Here is a 15,912-nt window from a genome sequence, read left to right on the forward strand (position 1 = left end):
GCTGACGAAAATCAACCATACTGATTGGCTGTTCTTGTCATCCTTACACAAGGAACCGTGAACAGGATTGAACTATTGAACCTCCGAGTGGTGTGCTCTCGTTGATAATTAATTTAGCTATGGGTGAGCGATTCTCACAATGCAATGAATGGAAAGTATAGCTATTTTGCTTCTTTCTTGGAAGCAGTTAGGAAGAATCTACCAACGAAAATGAACTAAATAAAACATGCTGATACAGAAATTGCTGTCATGACGATTTTAAATAAATTCTTAATGAGACAACACTATCTCTATTCAATGGTATGCAATATCATTTACTACGTTTATTTAATTTAAATGTATATGCCGGGATGGGGGGAGTTGCTGGGTTAGCATTTGCTTTCTGTTTGCCACTTCAACTGACTTGCAGAGTAACAGTAGCCTATAGATCTTGTTGAAGAGTCACTTATTTGAAACGGGAGCAAGTAACAACACGACAACACTGCACTTTTCTACAAATACATTGGCTTTATAATTTGGCCTTATTTTCGGCGCAGATACTATTAGGCTACCTTTGATGTGTCGCTGACAGGTTAACCACCGCATGGACTCCCCAGGCAAAAGCAGCTGATTTTTCAAAAGCACAGTGCCGAAAACCATATTAGGCTATGTGTGTTTGTTGACAAATACAATCTTGTTCTGTTGTTACTGGCTCGTTTGGAAAAACAACTAACTCATAGAAAATCTTTGGAAATTAAAAGTGTATTCCCCTCATATAAACAGGAGCTAGGCTACTGTAATTATGCATGTTAATGGCAGCGGCTAACAGGAAGCATATGCTAACCCAGCAAATTCCCCTTTGGACGCACAATGATTAATTTTGTCTGAATCTGGGTAAGACAGGAAAGGGCCAATTTAGATGTCCCTTTAGGTAAACATTTAGATACCACAATTAACACGTTTAAAATAACCGAAAACTCTTCAGGGAAGGTGTGTTTGTGTGTGTGTGTGTGTGGTCCTTCATACGTTGCCGTGATTATTAAAGCACAATGTTCATTTTAGAGCAGTATTCAGCCTTTGAGACGAAGCAGAACAGCATATGGGCATGTGCGTTGTTTATGAATGTTGATGAGGCATGGCTCCTGAGTTGAAGGGTTTTCTGGCTGTGATTGTCCTCTGCATCTTCATTTCCCTCTGTTCCTGCCGTCTGCTGCAAGTCCTTTCCATTCACAGTTGATTACATGTTTTATCTTTGGGAAAAGCCAATTCCTTTGAAAGGCTGCCTACAGAGGATAACATATTTTTTCCACTAATCCCAAGAGGATTATTATGATTGTTATTTTTTATTCCTGAGGTCATAGGTGAATTACACAGCCAAGCAAAATTTTAAACGCACAAGTTGAATGTGTCCTTTCACACTTGAGGTTGGATTGGGAGAAGGGAGGGGGAGGGGGGAGGGATGGGCCAGGTTGACCTTGCCTGTTTCCTGTTTGGTTTCCACGGTTTCGCAGACACAGAAGACAGACAGCCAGATGGACTTTATGCGGCCCATATTGCAGACAGGACATTTCCGGGTCATCAAGGGCAAGACGTGCACGCTTGTGGGCACATTTGTATTATGTGTGAGTGTATATGTGTGTGTGTGTGTGTGTGTGTGTGTGTGTGTGTGGGTGTGTGTGTGTGTGTGTGTGTGTGTGTGTGTGTGTGTGTGTGTGTGTGTGTGTGTTTGTGTGTGTGTCTTTGTGTACTAGATTGTGTGAAAAAGTGTGTATGTGTGTGTGTACGACAGTGTGTGTGTGTGAGTGTGTGTGCAAGAGAGTGCGTGTGTGAGTGTGTGTGTGTGTGTGTGTGTGTGTGTGTGTGTGTGTAAGTGTGTGTGTGTGTGTGTGTGTGTGTGTGTGTGCGAGAGTGTGTTTGAGTGTGTGTGTGTGTGTGTGTGTGTGTGTGTGGTTGTACGAGTGTGTGTGTGTGTGTGTGTGTGTGTGTGGCCTGGCGCCCCTCACCAGTAGAGACCTGGGACTTCTGCTGGGCAGAGGTGTGGAGGGTGAGACGCAGCCGGCTTCCGCTGATCTGCAGTTCCACTCTCTGGGGCTCGGGGGCCAGACGGACCGAGAGCAGCAGCCCGTCGGCGTTCCACGTCCGGAACTGGAAGCGCAGCGAGAAGCCCGCCTCCTCACTGCCCGCCGCCGCCGCCGTTGCCGGGAGCGACAGGAAGCTGGCGCTTGAGCTTACGAAGGTTGTGGCCACCAGCTGGGGCTGGGAGCAGGAGAAGGTCACGTTTCCCTGGAGAGCAGAAGGAGATGCGAGAGGTTCATGCTTTTGCTTCTTTTACGCATACGCTCAGTAGAATCCTTAACAAGGCATGGCTGCTATCTGAAACCCTTCAACAGTGGGTGACAGCAAATCGGATTTAGACGTTATAGTCACGTAGTTAGAATTTTCCATTGGGACGGGATGGGAGATGAGGGGCTGAGAGTACATGTTAATTAAAGGAAGGTGGATCGCAAAAAAATACAATAAAAGAATAGTTCAAGCTCTGAAATTGTCTTATTATACTTGCACACCAATCTCTTAAGGCAAAGAAAGCAACAAAAAAAACACCTTTAATTTTGAATGACACGAGGGTCATGGCAGGTCCATTCGCCACGAAGACCAGCAATGTCAATTGAGGTCAGAATCCTATCAGCTGTCGTGCCTGCTAGGCAGTGAAGAGCAATCATGGCCCTTTTTTTTTACTCTCTCAATGTGATTCCCTATCCACTGCCTGGGGTTAGAATTCCACATTGAAATTCCATTACGGATTCCATCATTGCAGTCGGTGAGTAAAATTGGCCACTCTCGCCCCCACTCTTTCACTCTCTCTCCTTTCTCTTGTAAGTAGAGGCCTTTTAACATAGCAATCAGGGTTCTGGAGTGCAGAAGGGTGTCTGGGATGAAACGTGGCTCTTTGACCCTCCCTGATTCGCGTGGACGGAAGAAATAGCCACAAACAAAGCTCCTACACCAATAGGCCAGCACATAGCTGGCAACCCTAATGACAACGTAGTTAGGATCAAGTGCAATGTAATAACAAAGCCAAAATAGTTTTTCCAGCCAATTTACCCTCCTTCCTAATTAGACAAAGCCCCCTCACACACACACTGCATCACTCGAGTAGACTCAAACACACCACCCCCCTGAATTCATTTAATTTGTGCTTCTGGTAAAAATAGATATGTGCTAATGTGTGGGGACGGTCAAGGTTTGGGGGCAAAATAAGGGATTCTGGAAAATGAGGACAATTAAAATAAGCTGGCTGTTCATAGCATTAAGATGTAATTGACTTTCCCCCGATTCCAAATGAGATGGCATGGCTTTCAGAAGCTAGGGGGATGTCTGGGTTAGAAGCGGGCTCTCACCACGCTGTATATCTGGGGCTTGCGTCTCTTGGCCAGGTCGATGATGTTGATCCCGTTGTAGTACAGGTTCTCAATGCAGCCGTGGAAGTTCTTCCTGATGAAGGTGCCAGGCTTGCCAGGAAGGGGGATACCCCCAAAACTTAACTTGGAAAGAAAGGGGAATCAAGTGTTAACTATGCCGACTTAATGGCAACTTCTGGTAGTTCCACATCCGTCAACACAAACCATTGGAAAAACATTGCATGCTAATGTGATGTTGATTTTTATATTCTCAGGCAATATTCTGAGCCATGTTATGCCAGAGTAAGAGGGTTAGAGTTGCTTAATTAAACGGCTTGGTCGACTACTCGATTTTCATCGGTCAATTACATAATTCTAAGGTCTGTTATTTCTTAATAGTGGACCTCTGCTATGAATAAGTGACTGTCGCTATGGACGCAATTATTATACATTCATAACAATTGTGTTTCGATGCAACTGCAAAGCCCCGGCAAGAACGTGACAGGACAAAAACGTCTACACCAAAATTCCCTGAGAACACATTCACCTTGTGTCAAGTCACCATTAATAGAAATGTTCATCTTAACTTGGATTATAAAACTCAGTAGGCGGATCTTAAGAAGGCGAGAGTGTTATTGTTATAATGGATGCAAATCCAACCATACTCTTTTTACAGATTGAAAGAATAAAAAAAAAAATAAAAAAAAATTGTTGTGGTTATATTTTGTGCCAAAAAATTTAGTTATTATCTCTGCCTATGAAATATGCGTGACAAAGTGCAGTGAGCCAGTCGTACCTGCATACTTTTCTTGCATACATTCAAGCACACTTGCATTTCGCCGCCGGCTCGCTGCACTTTATCCTATACATATAGCCCAGGGTAAATCCTCATCATCAAACAACATGCGTGTTTGCATCAGGGATCCACACCTCATAGTCCACCTCCAGGGAGTCCCCTTCTCCCTTGGTGCGGAAGTGCTGTGTGTGGGAGTCCACCGTGAGGTTGACCTGCTTGTTGAAGCGCTCGATGAGGACCGAGTGCCAGTGCTGGTCGTCCAGAAGGCTGCCCAGAGAGACCGCCACGCTACGCCCACCGCTGGATCTCAGCCTTGGGTCGTCTGGAACGCGGCCGCAACAAAAGGAAAACTGATCATAATTACAACCTAACAATGTCTGAGGCCGCCAAGTCAATGGAGCTCGGGTGTAGAGGTAATTGGAAAGGCAACAAAGAACCTTGCATACAGACACACACAGACACACACGTACACATAGACAAACCAATCGCACATAGATGCTCATATTTAGAGAATGTACGTCACACACACATACAAACGTACAAACGAATACACTCAGTGACTGCAGATGTACCCTCAAACATTTCAGTCACATAGCTATACACAAGAGAGACATGTATAGTGAGACCTGTTTTCCCTGCCAGAGATTTGAAAGGCTGGAGCAGAAACTAAAAGACCCAGAAACACACAGAGGCACACAGAAGCAAACACAAACACATACAAACACAAACACCAACGGAAAGGAACACACAGGGCTTATCCTCACACCACTTTGATGATCGCCATAACGGGGACGATCAATCAATCCTGTCAGCCTACCGCCCGTCCCTGCCGGCCAGTTAACTGTGACCCCGCCTCCGCCCTCAGCCCTCCCAGGGTGCCCGCTCCCCCCCTCCCCGGCCCTCACCCCTCTCGTCCAGGTTGAGGTAGAGCGCCAGCCGGCCGCGGTGGAGCTCCAGGGTGATGTAGTCTCCCCTCTGGCCCTCCCCGTGCAGCAGCACCCCCTCGGCCTGCCGGCTCTTGAAGCGCAGGGAGACCACGTCCTTCACCGTGGACATGGACTTCTGGTTGAACCGGTAGAGCAGGGAGCTGCGGCCGTCAAAGTCCGCCACGTCCGACTCTGTAAGGTAAACCACGGTGTGAGGTTCGGTTCAGATGTGTTGGAAAGGAACATGAGCCCACAATATAAACATACTTTTCATATTGACATGTTGGCATAAGATGTAGAGCTCGAAGAGTTATTCTTAGCTGTTTTCTATTTCCTTATTTTTTGTACGTATTGTAATAAATAGTATTGTATTGCGTTGTTTGTACTCTTGTTTGTATTGTTTGCACCCCAAAACAAACCTTAATGTTAACTTGGGACTCCTGCAAGCGGATAGGGTTCTGGGGGCAATCTCCAATGTTCATAGTACGTAACCCGTAGGTATCCTGAAGCAATATGCCTTACCAATATTCTGCTACGTAATCACTTGTATCTGTATTCACTGTAATTACCATTGGGTAAAACCATGTAAATAATTACAGATCAAATAGCATGTGTTCAGCACAGTATGTTTCATGCACATCCATGAGGGAACATTGTTGATAGACGCTACCCTTGAGCTCTGGAGCCACCCATTGCTTATCTCCAGTATGCTAACAAGCGCCATGGAAAAATGTGTAGAATGTCAAGCATGCATCTTATTTATTTCCCTCCAAAAACATTTTTGACACATGAAAGACTCTATTGTCACATGAATGCAATACTTAGCATCCCCGCCCCACCAAGTCTCTCCTTCAAAAATTGTGCCTATCCACTTCCTGCCTGATTGCTTTGAGACTCAATGATACGCCTTGACACGGCGGACTGACATTTAAGTGTCATCACAGGAAGCCGCAGACAGGAAGCTACGTTGACAGCACAGGCATCCCTTGATCCTTCTCTTATTGTTTCACACAATGCAGGCTTACGCTTTATATCAGCTAATATATTAATAATAAACTGGATTTCAGGAACAAATGCAGTTTCCTGTCGCTACAAGCATGTGGCACAGTCCCTGCCTTGGGGACTGTGCATATTAAAAGGGTAATCGCACCGAGTTTCAAGTGCTGCGCCGTTTTGCGCCCTAGTGGTTGCCTCGTTTATTAACGGTATTTTATGGTGTGCGAACAATGCATGGGTTGGGGGATATTCAACCTAATGGATGACAATGATCCATCCATTATGCATTAAGTCTCTGTGAAGGAATAACCGTAAGGACTTATTTGAGTGTGAATAATAGATGTAGAGACCTTGCCCTCATTTATTTATAGGTATCCAATCACCGCAATGCTTTTATAAAATAATAATAATAATAATTGTTTCCGCAAGCCCTTAGTTTCTGCTAGTTGCCCCATGGTTTCCCCAAAAAGTTTTGCAATCTCTCAAGAATACCGAAGTAAAAACAAAACAACACAAGAAACGGTTGTACTTTACTTTCGTACACGCTCAGCTGGCCCTTGTGCTCCAACTGAACTTATCCCTGTATATCCCCAAGCAACGTCGTGAGACCGGTTATCATTTTTGGAGATTTCTCCATCTTGACTACACATGATTCTGCCCCGGAGAGACACTCATACATAGATTCATGAATGTATGGATTGCTATTCCTGTAATGCAACAGAATGAGAACGGCATAGCAATTCTTCATCTTTCCCAGAGCATCTCCCTCCTTCCCCTCTGAACCCCCGGCCCTTTCCCCTTTTTCTCATCCCCAGCTGTGTCTCCATCTCTTTATCCCCTCTCTCAATCTCTACCTCACTCACACACATGTCTCCCTCGTTCCAGCTGTACTTTACCTCTGCACAGCTTGAGAAATGATTGAAGTCCCTATAGTTCTAGTTTTTTTCTATAAATAAAAAAATAACACACAGGCAAATTTATCCCACTTCTAAAACTACTACTCCTACTTCTATTATCAATAGTATTAGTAATATTCATGTATATTTCTATAATTAACTAAATTAAGCGTGATTGTGGCTTTGATCAGATCCTTCATTTTGAACATACGGCAACATATGGCGTTTCTAAATGTGAGCCTTTTCTACTGTTTCGACATGTCTCCCATCAACGACTACTCTATACGTCAATCCTCCATGGCTGTGTTCTTTCATTTGTCAATTAATGCTGATGCTTGCAATGCCGAACGGCCATTCGAGAGAGGTCTGGTGGGGTATTAAAAAGGCATCAAGGTAAAACGACCGCCGCCACCCTGCTCACTCAAGAAAGTGTCCTTCACAGGGCGGTTACCCTCCGGCCCATCCAGTTTAGTGCACTAGCACCTGCCATTAACCAGCCTGAATAATGGCAGAGTCTTATCGCCTGGTTTAGGTTTTTTTTAGCCCTTAGCTGTTCGCATAGGAAACAAAAAAGTAGTGTTATCGCTAGACTTAAGAACACCAATCTCAGCCATTTCTACTGTCAGTGTGGAAACAGATGGCGATAAGAGAGCCCTAGGGGTACTTTGTAGTACTGCTACGGGGCACGCTAACAAAATGTTTTCTAAAAACATATGTAGTATTTTAAAAAAGATTAATCGGTGAAGCACAGGCGTCTGTTTCTTTCATATTTGCCTTCATCTGTTGGTGCCTCCAAAAAGTTTGTGCATATATTGGGGGCAATACAATCTGGTTGGAAGCCAGCCACTGTATATAGGTATAATAAAGCAAAGTATTTTTACTTTATAAGACAGTAAGAATTATCGTGCCTGAGGACAACAATGAAGAGCACAGATGGGAAGGACCCTTTACTGGTGTGAATGTCCTCCGTAAAAGTGCTAGGATAATACAACAGACGTCTGTGGGTCGTTCACAGGTTTGTGTTGCGCTAATTTTAAACATCAACAAGTTATAGCATAAGTTCTACCAAGTCAGGGTTTACACATGAATTTAATCAAAATGGGTTAAGTGATTTTCATACTTTTGTCAAAGTTTGGTAGTTGTTACTTAAAATTTACACCAACCCCTAAGCAGGTGTAAGTTTTGTAAAACCAGTAGCACTGGGCCTTGGCGGTCAGAGCGTACTGTGGAAATCCTAGCAGCTAATGTGGTTTTTAACAACACAAAGCTATTATAAAGTACATGAGTACAGCAAATTCTGACTGGCCCATGCAATGTCCTCCTCTACGCTCAAGTTAGTTAACCTCATCCTTATTCTTAATTCGTAACAACTTGGCTGCTGTTAAGTTGAAACAAGAACAAGCAGCTTCAGTTAAATATAGCCATTGCTTTTTCGAAGGCAGAACTTTGGTATTCGAGTTACGACTGCATTTAGTAAACTGCTAGTTTGAGTGTAACAAGTGGCAACTTAGGACTGCCTGCTAAACGTACAAATAGCTGGTGCAACCCAGTCCAGGTAGGCAATGCATGGTGAAAACCTCTTTGTGCAGATGTATGTGTGTGTGTATGTGCTGTAGCAGCTGTCAGGGCGGTGGAGACTCACTGTAGCCACAGCCGTACACCTCCACTCTGAGGCCCAGCCAGCCACTTGGGTTCCAGTCCAGAGGGAGCAGCCGCAGAAAACGTGTTCTGATGGAATGGGAGAGCTTGTTCTGCACCACGGCCTCAGAGTTCATGTTCCCAGGCAGCCTCTGCACAGAGGGAGAGAGAGAGAGAGAGAGAGAGAGAGAGAGAGAGAGAGAGAGAGAGAGAGAGAGAGAGAGAGAGAGAGAGAGAGAGAGAGAACAAGAGAGGGGAACGGGAGAGAGAAAGATAGATAAAACAAAACAGATAGATTTACTAGCATTCATTCATACTGCTTCGGATTGGGGAAACCCACGATAAACAAGTTAAAACAAGCAACAAAAGCATGACAGATAAATGACATGGCAAAGGCTGACGTCTTTCAAGTGCCTTCACCGTTTCATTTTAATAAAAGGAGATTAGAATCATTGAACGGCGCCAAAATATGACTCAATCTCCCCCTCAGTCCAGTAAAGGGAGGCTTAATTAATAACTAAAAGTCCACTATGAGAGGAAGAAAGCGGAATACCCGAATCGAAAAATAGAGAGAGGGTGGTTCAGCATTCAGTCTCCGTCTTAGTGATGGAAATGACAAGCTCTTGGGGTGAAATAGTGAGATATCGTTATTCTTCTTCATCTGCCTCTCTCTGCTTCGACATTCTGAGCTGCAATACCGGCCAGCGGACATAAATGTTGAGGAGAAGGGAGAGAGAGAGAGAGTGAGAGAGTGAGAGTGAGAGTGAGAGAGAGAGAGAGAGAGAGAGAGAGAGAGATAGGAGGGAGGATGAGAACTGCTGGAGAATGAAAGAATGAGAGAAGCAGGCAAATACAAAGATGCAGTGAGAGGGAGAGCGAGAGAGAGAAACAGAGAGAGAGAAAAAAAACCTAGATGAATGATGACTAGGGTCGTGTCATAACAGATTCAAGGGTGACGCGTCAAATCGATGACGGCGTGCATTAGAGAAAGTAACGGGAAGATAGATTGCGCAAGCAATGCTGCTTTGGTAAATAGCTTTACAAAGTAAAGGAAGGACAATCATTTAAGAGCAGGCACTAGATGAGAAGAATCCCCCCCCCAGACACACACAAAGACACACATACACACACACACACACACACACACACACACACACACACACACACACACACACACACACACACACACACACACACACACACACACACACACACACACACACAAACACACACACACACACACACACACACACACACACATACATACATTAATGGCAAACACACACATACACAAGCAGTACAGTACGCAAAAATAGCGGGCTAAATTAATGATATCCCATATCTGGGTAGGAGCAACAAAAAGGCGACGTGCCTCTCCGAGGGAACAGGGACTAGAAGGCTCGGCGCAGCGTCTTTGCAGATAACGAAGGAGACAGACCCACACGCCGGCCATTATGGCTGTTACTGTGATTTATGCCCTGCGTTTTCCTATTTTGAGCCGTTTAAGTGGGGCCTGGTGGCTGAGCCTGTAAACGAGGTGCAAGCTAAGCACTTAGGGAAGGAGCTGGTTGGTACACTCGGGCCGGACGGTGGGGGTGCTGCCTTAGACACATGCTTCGGATGGGAGCGAGTGTGGGTTAGTGTGGAGGGGTTGGGGACTTTTGTTGTCAGGCATGCATATTGCTTGAGTGTTTAGGGATAGAAGAACAGGGTGGAAGAACAAGCCATACAAACAAAAGCAAAAAATAGTAATTGAACTGTTGAACCTCATCAAAACAATGTATATATCGATTGAACTGTGTACACAGGTGCGGTTGATCTAGGCACGACTGGGGGAATTAAACTCATAACAACTAGCCACAAGCTGTATATATTATACCTTATCCAACAACATCTCGGACCTTGAATGTGATTTGCTTTAGACTTAGACAGAGGCTCTAACAAATGCTGTCTGGGAACAAGCAAACAAGGAGGTTTCTAATCCCAGAAGAAAACAAACAAAACAAAGGTGTACCGACAACTATAATCTCAACGGAGAGTGAACATCGAAAGTATTGTTCAAACTGAACAGCGATGGCTTCATGTCACGTCCGCCTGTTCGGCTAACCGAGCGAACATACGCCAGACTCCCAAATGTCATGAAGCGGCATGGCCACCGGCAATAGACTGCGCAGTCTAGTCAGTGGATCATCTCATTAGTTCACAGAGCGACAGAAGGCTCAGTAGCTGTCTGGGTCATTACCAGTGCTGTGCGATATACAGTATATAACTTTCAGATTCTTCATACCCAATCCCCGGATCTATGGCAAGGAAGACATCCTGTGCTGCCACGTCTGGACTTGAACCACAGGACTTCTGAGCTGCACCCCCCCCCCCCAGACCTTCCTCTGTGAACGAAGGGGGCCTGCAGGTTAGTCAGTGACCAGATAAACACTCCTAACCCTGAGGTGACTTCATTATTTCCATCGAGAATCTCACCCCACTCCCTCTCCTACTCCCCCTTTGTCATTAAGGCTTTTTTTTTGCTCTTCCTCCCGCGTGGTAAGCTCCCTTGAGCAAGCCGTGCATGCGTTGGTTTGTGACCTACAATTAGCACATGCATCCGAAAATTAATTGGTGCATGAGTGTACGACGTCATGTGTTGCGTGGTATGCTAGGCGAGTAGGCAATGGAAGGAAAAAAGTGAAACAACAAGGGAAAAACAAACCAGTGGCGCAGACTATTCGTTATTGTCTTATGTACTTGCCAATTAAATGGAGTCACTCACTGCTACGCCATATGCAGAAACTAGGCCAAAACATAGTTTAGCTTTGGCCCCGGGTGGAGCCCTAAAATCCTAGGTAGATGGAAGGAAGGTCCAATTTGTTGAAGCAACCCAGTCTTTATTATTCTGACTATGTCGACCTCTCTCATCAATAATTAAACAGTTAGAATAACCAAAACGATGAGAACAGCTCAAATGTTTCTCTCATTAGTGCTCATGCAAACAACATTTATATTCATCGTTACTGGTCCCATAAGTATTCACTACGTCTAACATACCTGGAGAGTTAACAAGCATGAAAACATGGATGTTTATTACAGCCAGAGGGGAATCCACACACTAGCCAAACTGACATTGCATTACAATCTTATTAAACCTATCTTAGCAAGCAGCCAAAAGAGCCCCTGCCTGGTCATTTCCCCTTGCCCTCCCTTTAAATGTGCAGGTTTCCAGTTGGTATGATGAGATGCCAAGCCCACTAAATGTAATAGGGTGAAGAAATCAGCAAAGCAGTTAAGGTCATTTTTAAAAGGCTTTCCACATTTTTGGGGGTTTTAAGTGTCTTCAAAGCCTGAACAAAAATCTCACAGACAATAACCGAATTCTATCTGAAGAAGAGCAATGACGGGAAGGATTGAGCTTTAATCATGTTCTGGTTAGTCTTTTATTTCTCAAACAAAGTCCATATTTCATCACCTTACCAGCTATCTTTCAACAAGCTGTAGTATTTTTGGGGTCTTTTCTCTTTGGCTGTACATAATTAGGCCATTAACCGCTTATGATGGAGTTTGTTGTTTCACACATCTCCCTGCAATCCCCCATTGGGCCCTTTTTGCAGATGTGTTGCCCATGGGTTCACAGACAACCAATCAATTTGAGATTTGTAAAAGAAGAAATACTGATGTGCCCCCTGCATAGATTAGAGACAGGGCACATTGGCAAATATATAGCAAATGGAGTATCGTCAGAAATAAAAACATAGGTTTGTGCAACCCGTACATTGATGTGCACACACATATCTGGACTGCATTGTTTTCATCTCTCTACTTTCCCCCCTCAAACCAATTTCCATTCTGCTACGCCTCCTGTCGTGAAATAACAGTGAGGGCATATTTGCCATAACGGCGGGTTAGCATTCAAAGCGTCTAGCCGTCCTAGCAGCTGCTGTTCTCTCATTAGCCTCCTCAGTCCAGGTACATTCGGAGAGCCATTACCTTTGAACTTCACTTGTTAGAATGCCAGACGGACGTCAATTAACATCTCCCAAAGGCCTGGGTTAAAGCTGCGGTTAGCCACCTTTGGAATGGGCTTCATCAGAAGTGTCTGGCTAATTAGCTGCCACTCATCCGACACCGTCTCCAATCCATGGGCCGCTCTTTCAAACTGACAGCACAGTCAGTTTGGGTCTTGCAAGCATGTGTGTGCATATGTCCTCATTTATTATTTTATCAAATAAACAGACATGCCCTCTTACCTCCAATTAAATTGTTCCATCGAAGAAAGAGAGGGTCTAGCTATCTATTTATCTATCTGACATAGACAGAAACAACAACATTTTGTAATCTTGTAAAGCTACTGACAAACCACCCTTAAATTAGCTTTCAATCCTTTAATTAAAAATGTTCCCTGGACCATATTATGTACACAATTTTCATTTTATTTTGCGACCAAAACATCTCAAGTTAATGTACTGTGGCCGTATACAATTTGAAATAGATAATAGTAATCAGTCAGAGAGAACTATGTTAAAGTAAGCCTTTCACATAAACCCAACATCTAGGGTAAATCAATATACAATGTCATATCAATAAGTCTTCCACTTTTTAACACATAGGATGGATGGAGGGTAGGATTGTGTCTTTTTGTTTGTTTTCATGGTGTTACAATTTTTAAATCCATACCAATTTCAAATATTCACATTATAATTAGGTTGTGTCTCTGGAGTTCTGTCCAACACTCTCCTCCAGCCCTATCCAGAACTTCAGTTGGCTCTGATGAATGAATGATCTCGTTCTCTGGTCGATGAAGAAATACCTAAATAAATCCAACTCTCACGCGCCAGAAAGAACAGCAAATGTGCTTTGCTGTTGACAGAATGTTTGACTTGCTCCACCATTCTTAACCTATGATGCATTGTAAATAATACATTTAAAAGATATGTTAAGGATAAATTAATAATTCAACATTTCACAAAGCACTGGATATCGCTGGATCGCACACCATCTTCAACACTGCAAATGTTCGAAAAATATGATCCAACTCTACGAGTATGATCACTGCTTATCGGGATGAAACCTGTGAAAAACCTAAACCCACAGTTCCAAATAATGACACCTACATTAGCATATTCCATATGAACTGATTCAAACCATTCCACAAACATTTCTGACATAACTGGGGCGAACACAATAGGTCATAAAGAATTGATGGCACAAGCAACATCAGGCAGTGGAAGAAAAAACATGGTGTTTTTTAGACATGGACTCAATTATGCACAGGCAGGCGAAAACACTACGACATCACACCAACGAGGCTGAAAGAGGCATTTGCAGCAAAAGTGCCAGTCTTGCACTTAACAAATTCCACGGTGAGAAATGTCAGACTCTGTGTGACATTGAGAGATGCTTCAACAGCTCACAAGAAACAGACCTGAGTGTTAGACATCCAAAAATAATAAAACACACACGTCCATGAGGAGAGGTGCCTAAGGATATCACAGAGAGCATTTATCCGTCATCACTACAGATAAGACCATATCGCAAAAAACAACAACAGATTTATTAATGAAATGAATGGCTGCGCAACACCCGTCCCTAACGTTATCATCATACAAAGACAGGACTCACCCCGACGCCGTCCTCCTGCCGGTACTGTTTCCAGGCCCGGCCTGTGTCGCTGTAGAGGAGCATGTAGCTGCTGACCCAGTCCGAGCTGTCGTAGCGCCCCTGTGTGGCCACCGCCGTCACCTCCATCCTGTCCCTGAGGTCCAGCTGGAACCACGGCTGGCTGTCCGTGACCAAGGGAGACCAACCGCCGGCTCCTGAGGGGTCATCGGGAAGAGAGAAACGCACAATATAATCCTTATTTTGCGCTGGAACTATTTCAATTCAAGGCAAACTACCTGCGGCTGGAACTGACAGACTAGTCCGACAAATCAAATTGTGACTCATTGAATTACCTTGATATTGAACAGCAAATGGAGCCCATGATTTTTCCTTTGTCATTTGAATTGAAAGACTAGTCAGTAACCTTAACCCTGCTCAGAATGAACTGCCCCATCATAACGAGCATTCTCAAGAAATATACAAAGGTAAACCACAAAAGTAAACCACAGGACCGTCCCCACCTTGAAATTGAAGACAACCAGTTGGCTACTAAATTAGCTATTTGGCAGAACAGCTTAGCTCGTCTAGTCAAATACATGCAAGTTGACTCAGAATACATTACTATTTGAAGCAGATAACTATAGCTGACAATAGTTAGCCGATCAAGATTTTTACAAACCCTATTAGGTTGGATTTGGCAAACTAATATGGCTAATTATGTAGCTCTTCTATGTGACACGTCATATTGGTCTGATCAGATTGTCGAAAAAGTGTATCAAAACATATTAACTGTACTCCCTTTTTTTACGACAAAACTACAGCTCAATCACATCACATGTAAATGTGAAGGGATTTGTACGTTTTTTTACCAAAATCAATATTGTTCCTTGTATTTGTTCAAGCAGTCGTCTTTATTGACACTGTTCAGACCCCAGTGTTCCCTAGCGCCTATTCTGTTGTGATTCTGTGCCGTTTGAAAGCTAACGTTAGGTTGAAGTACAGCACAAAATGTAATGGGAGGTTGCTGTAGATATTGTTGTGGGCGGCATTTCACATCGAACCAAACACTGGTGAGAACATGCTCCAAGGTATGTACACGAAAGGGAAAGCCATGGTTCACTTTGAAAGAGGTTCAAAATAACGGATGTATTTGATATGCAAAATGTAAGAAACTCGAGCAGAAGAAACACGGGCTGCACATGACATATAAATAGGAATATGAATGTCCCTATTTGATGGCTGACATGTACGAAAGAGATCATGCCATAATTTGAAAGCAAATATGAATTGCATTTCATTTTCATTAGCCGTGTTCAAGTCGTTCAAAAAGCCAAGTGTGCATATCAATGCATCGTTTACATGTCTACTGTCCTGCCAAGATTCAAATAGAAGTTCAAGGTCCATTATACATCTAACTGTCATGCCATGACACACATTTATGTCAAAATGTAAATGTCGTGTTACTATTGGTTATTGCATTAGCCATTTTGAAGAGTAAAATCTATTTTCAAATTGCCAATCAACGCTTAATTTCCATGTTTTGCTTGGGACAAGGGTGACATTCATGAGATCCCAGGAAACCCACGCTGTGTAAATTCTCCTCCCTGTGCGATCCAGCTAGGACAACATAAAAATAGAGTCTTTCCATTGCATTTTCCTTAAAGTCTTAAAGTCAACAGAGCTGCCACTCAAAC

The 15,912-nt window shown here is 43.7% G+C and overlaps 1 protein-coding gene across 1 annotated transcript in view; it reads right to left on the reverse strand.

The window, feature by feature from the left end:
• The window catches only part of LOC130373645 (contactin-associated protein-like 5), a 54,177-nt gene that overhangs the window by 26,576 nt on the left and 11,689 nt on the right, over positions 1-15,912 (reverse strand). The window contains exons 3-8 of the mRNA XM_056580268.1: positions 14,240-14,433; positions 8,634-8,781; positions 5,079-5,291; positions 4,308-4,495; positions 3,378-3,521; positions 1,983-2,262 (exon numbers count right to left, since the gene is read on the reverse strand). Coding sequence (XP_056436243.1) covers positions 1,983-2,262; positions 3,378-3,521; positions 4,308-4,495; positions 5,079-5,291; positions 8,634-8,781; positions 14,240-14,433 — 1,167 coding nt within the window. The remainder of the gene's footprint in view (positions 1-1,982; positions 2,263-3,377; positions 3,522-4,307; positions 4,496-5,078; positions 5,292-8,633; positions 8,782-14,239; positions 14,434-15,912) is intronic.

This window comes from Gadus chalcogrammus, chromosome 20, assembly GCF_026213295.1.
Source record: "Gadus chalcogrammus isolate NIFS_2021 chromosome 20, NIFS_Gcha_1.0, whole genome shotgun sequence".
In the NCBI taxonomy this organism is placed as follows: Eukaryota; Metazoa; Chordata; class Actinopteri; order Gadiformes; family Gadidae; genus Gadus; species Gadus chalcogrammus.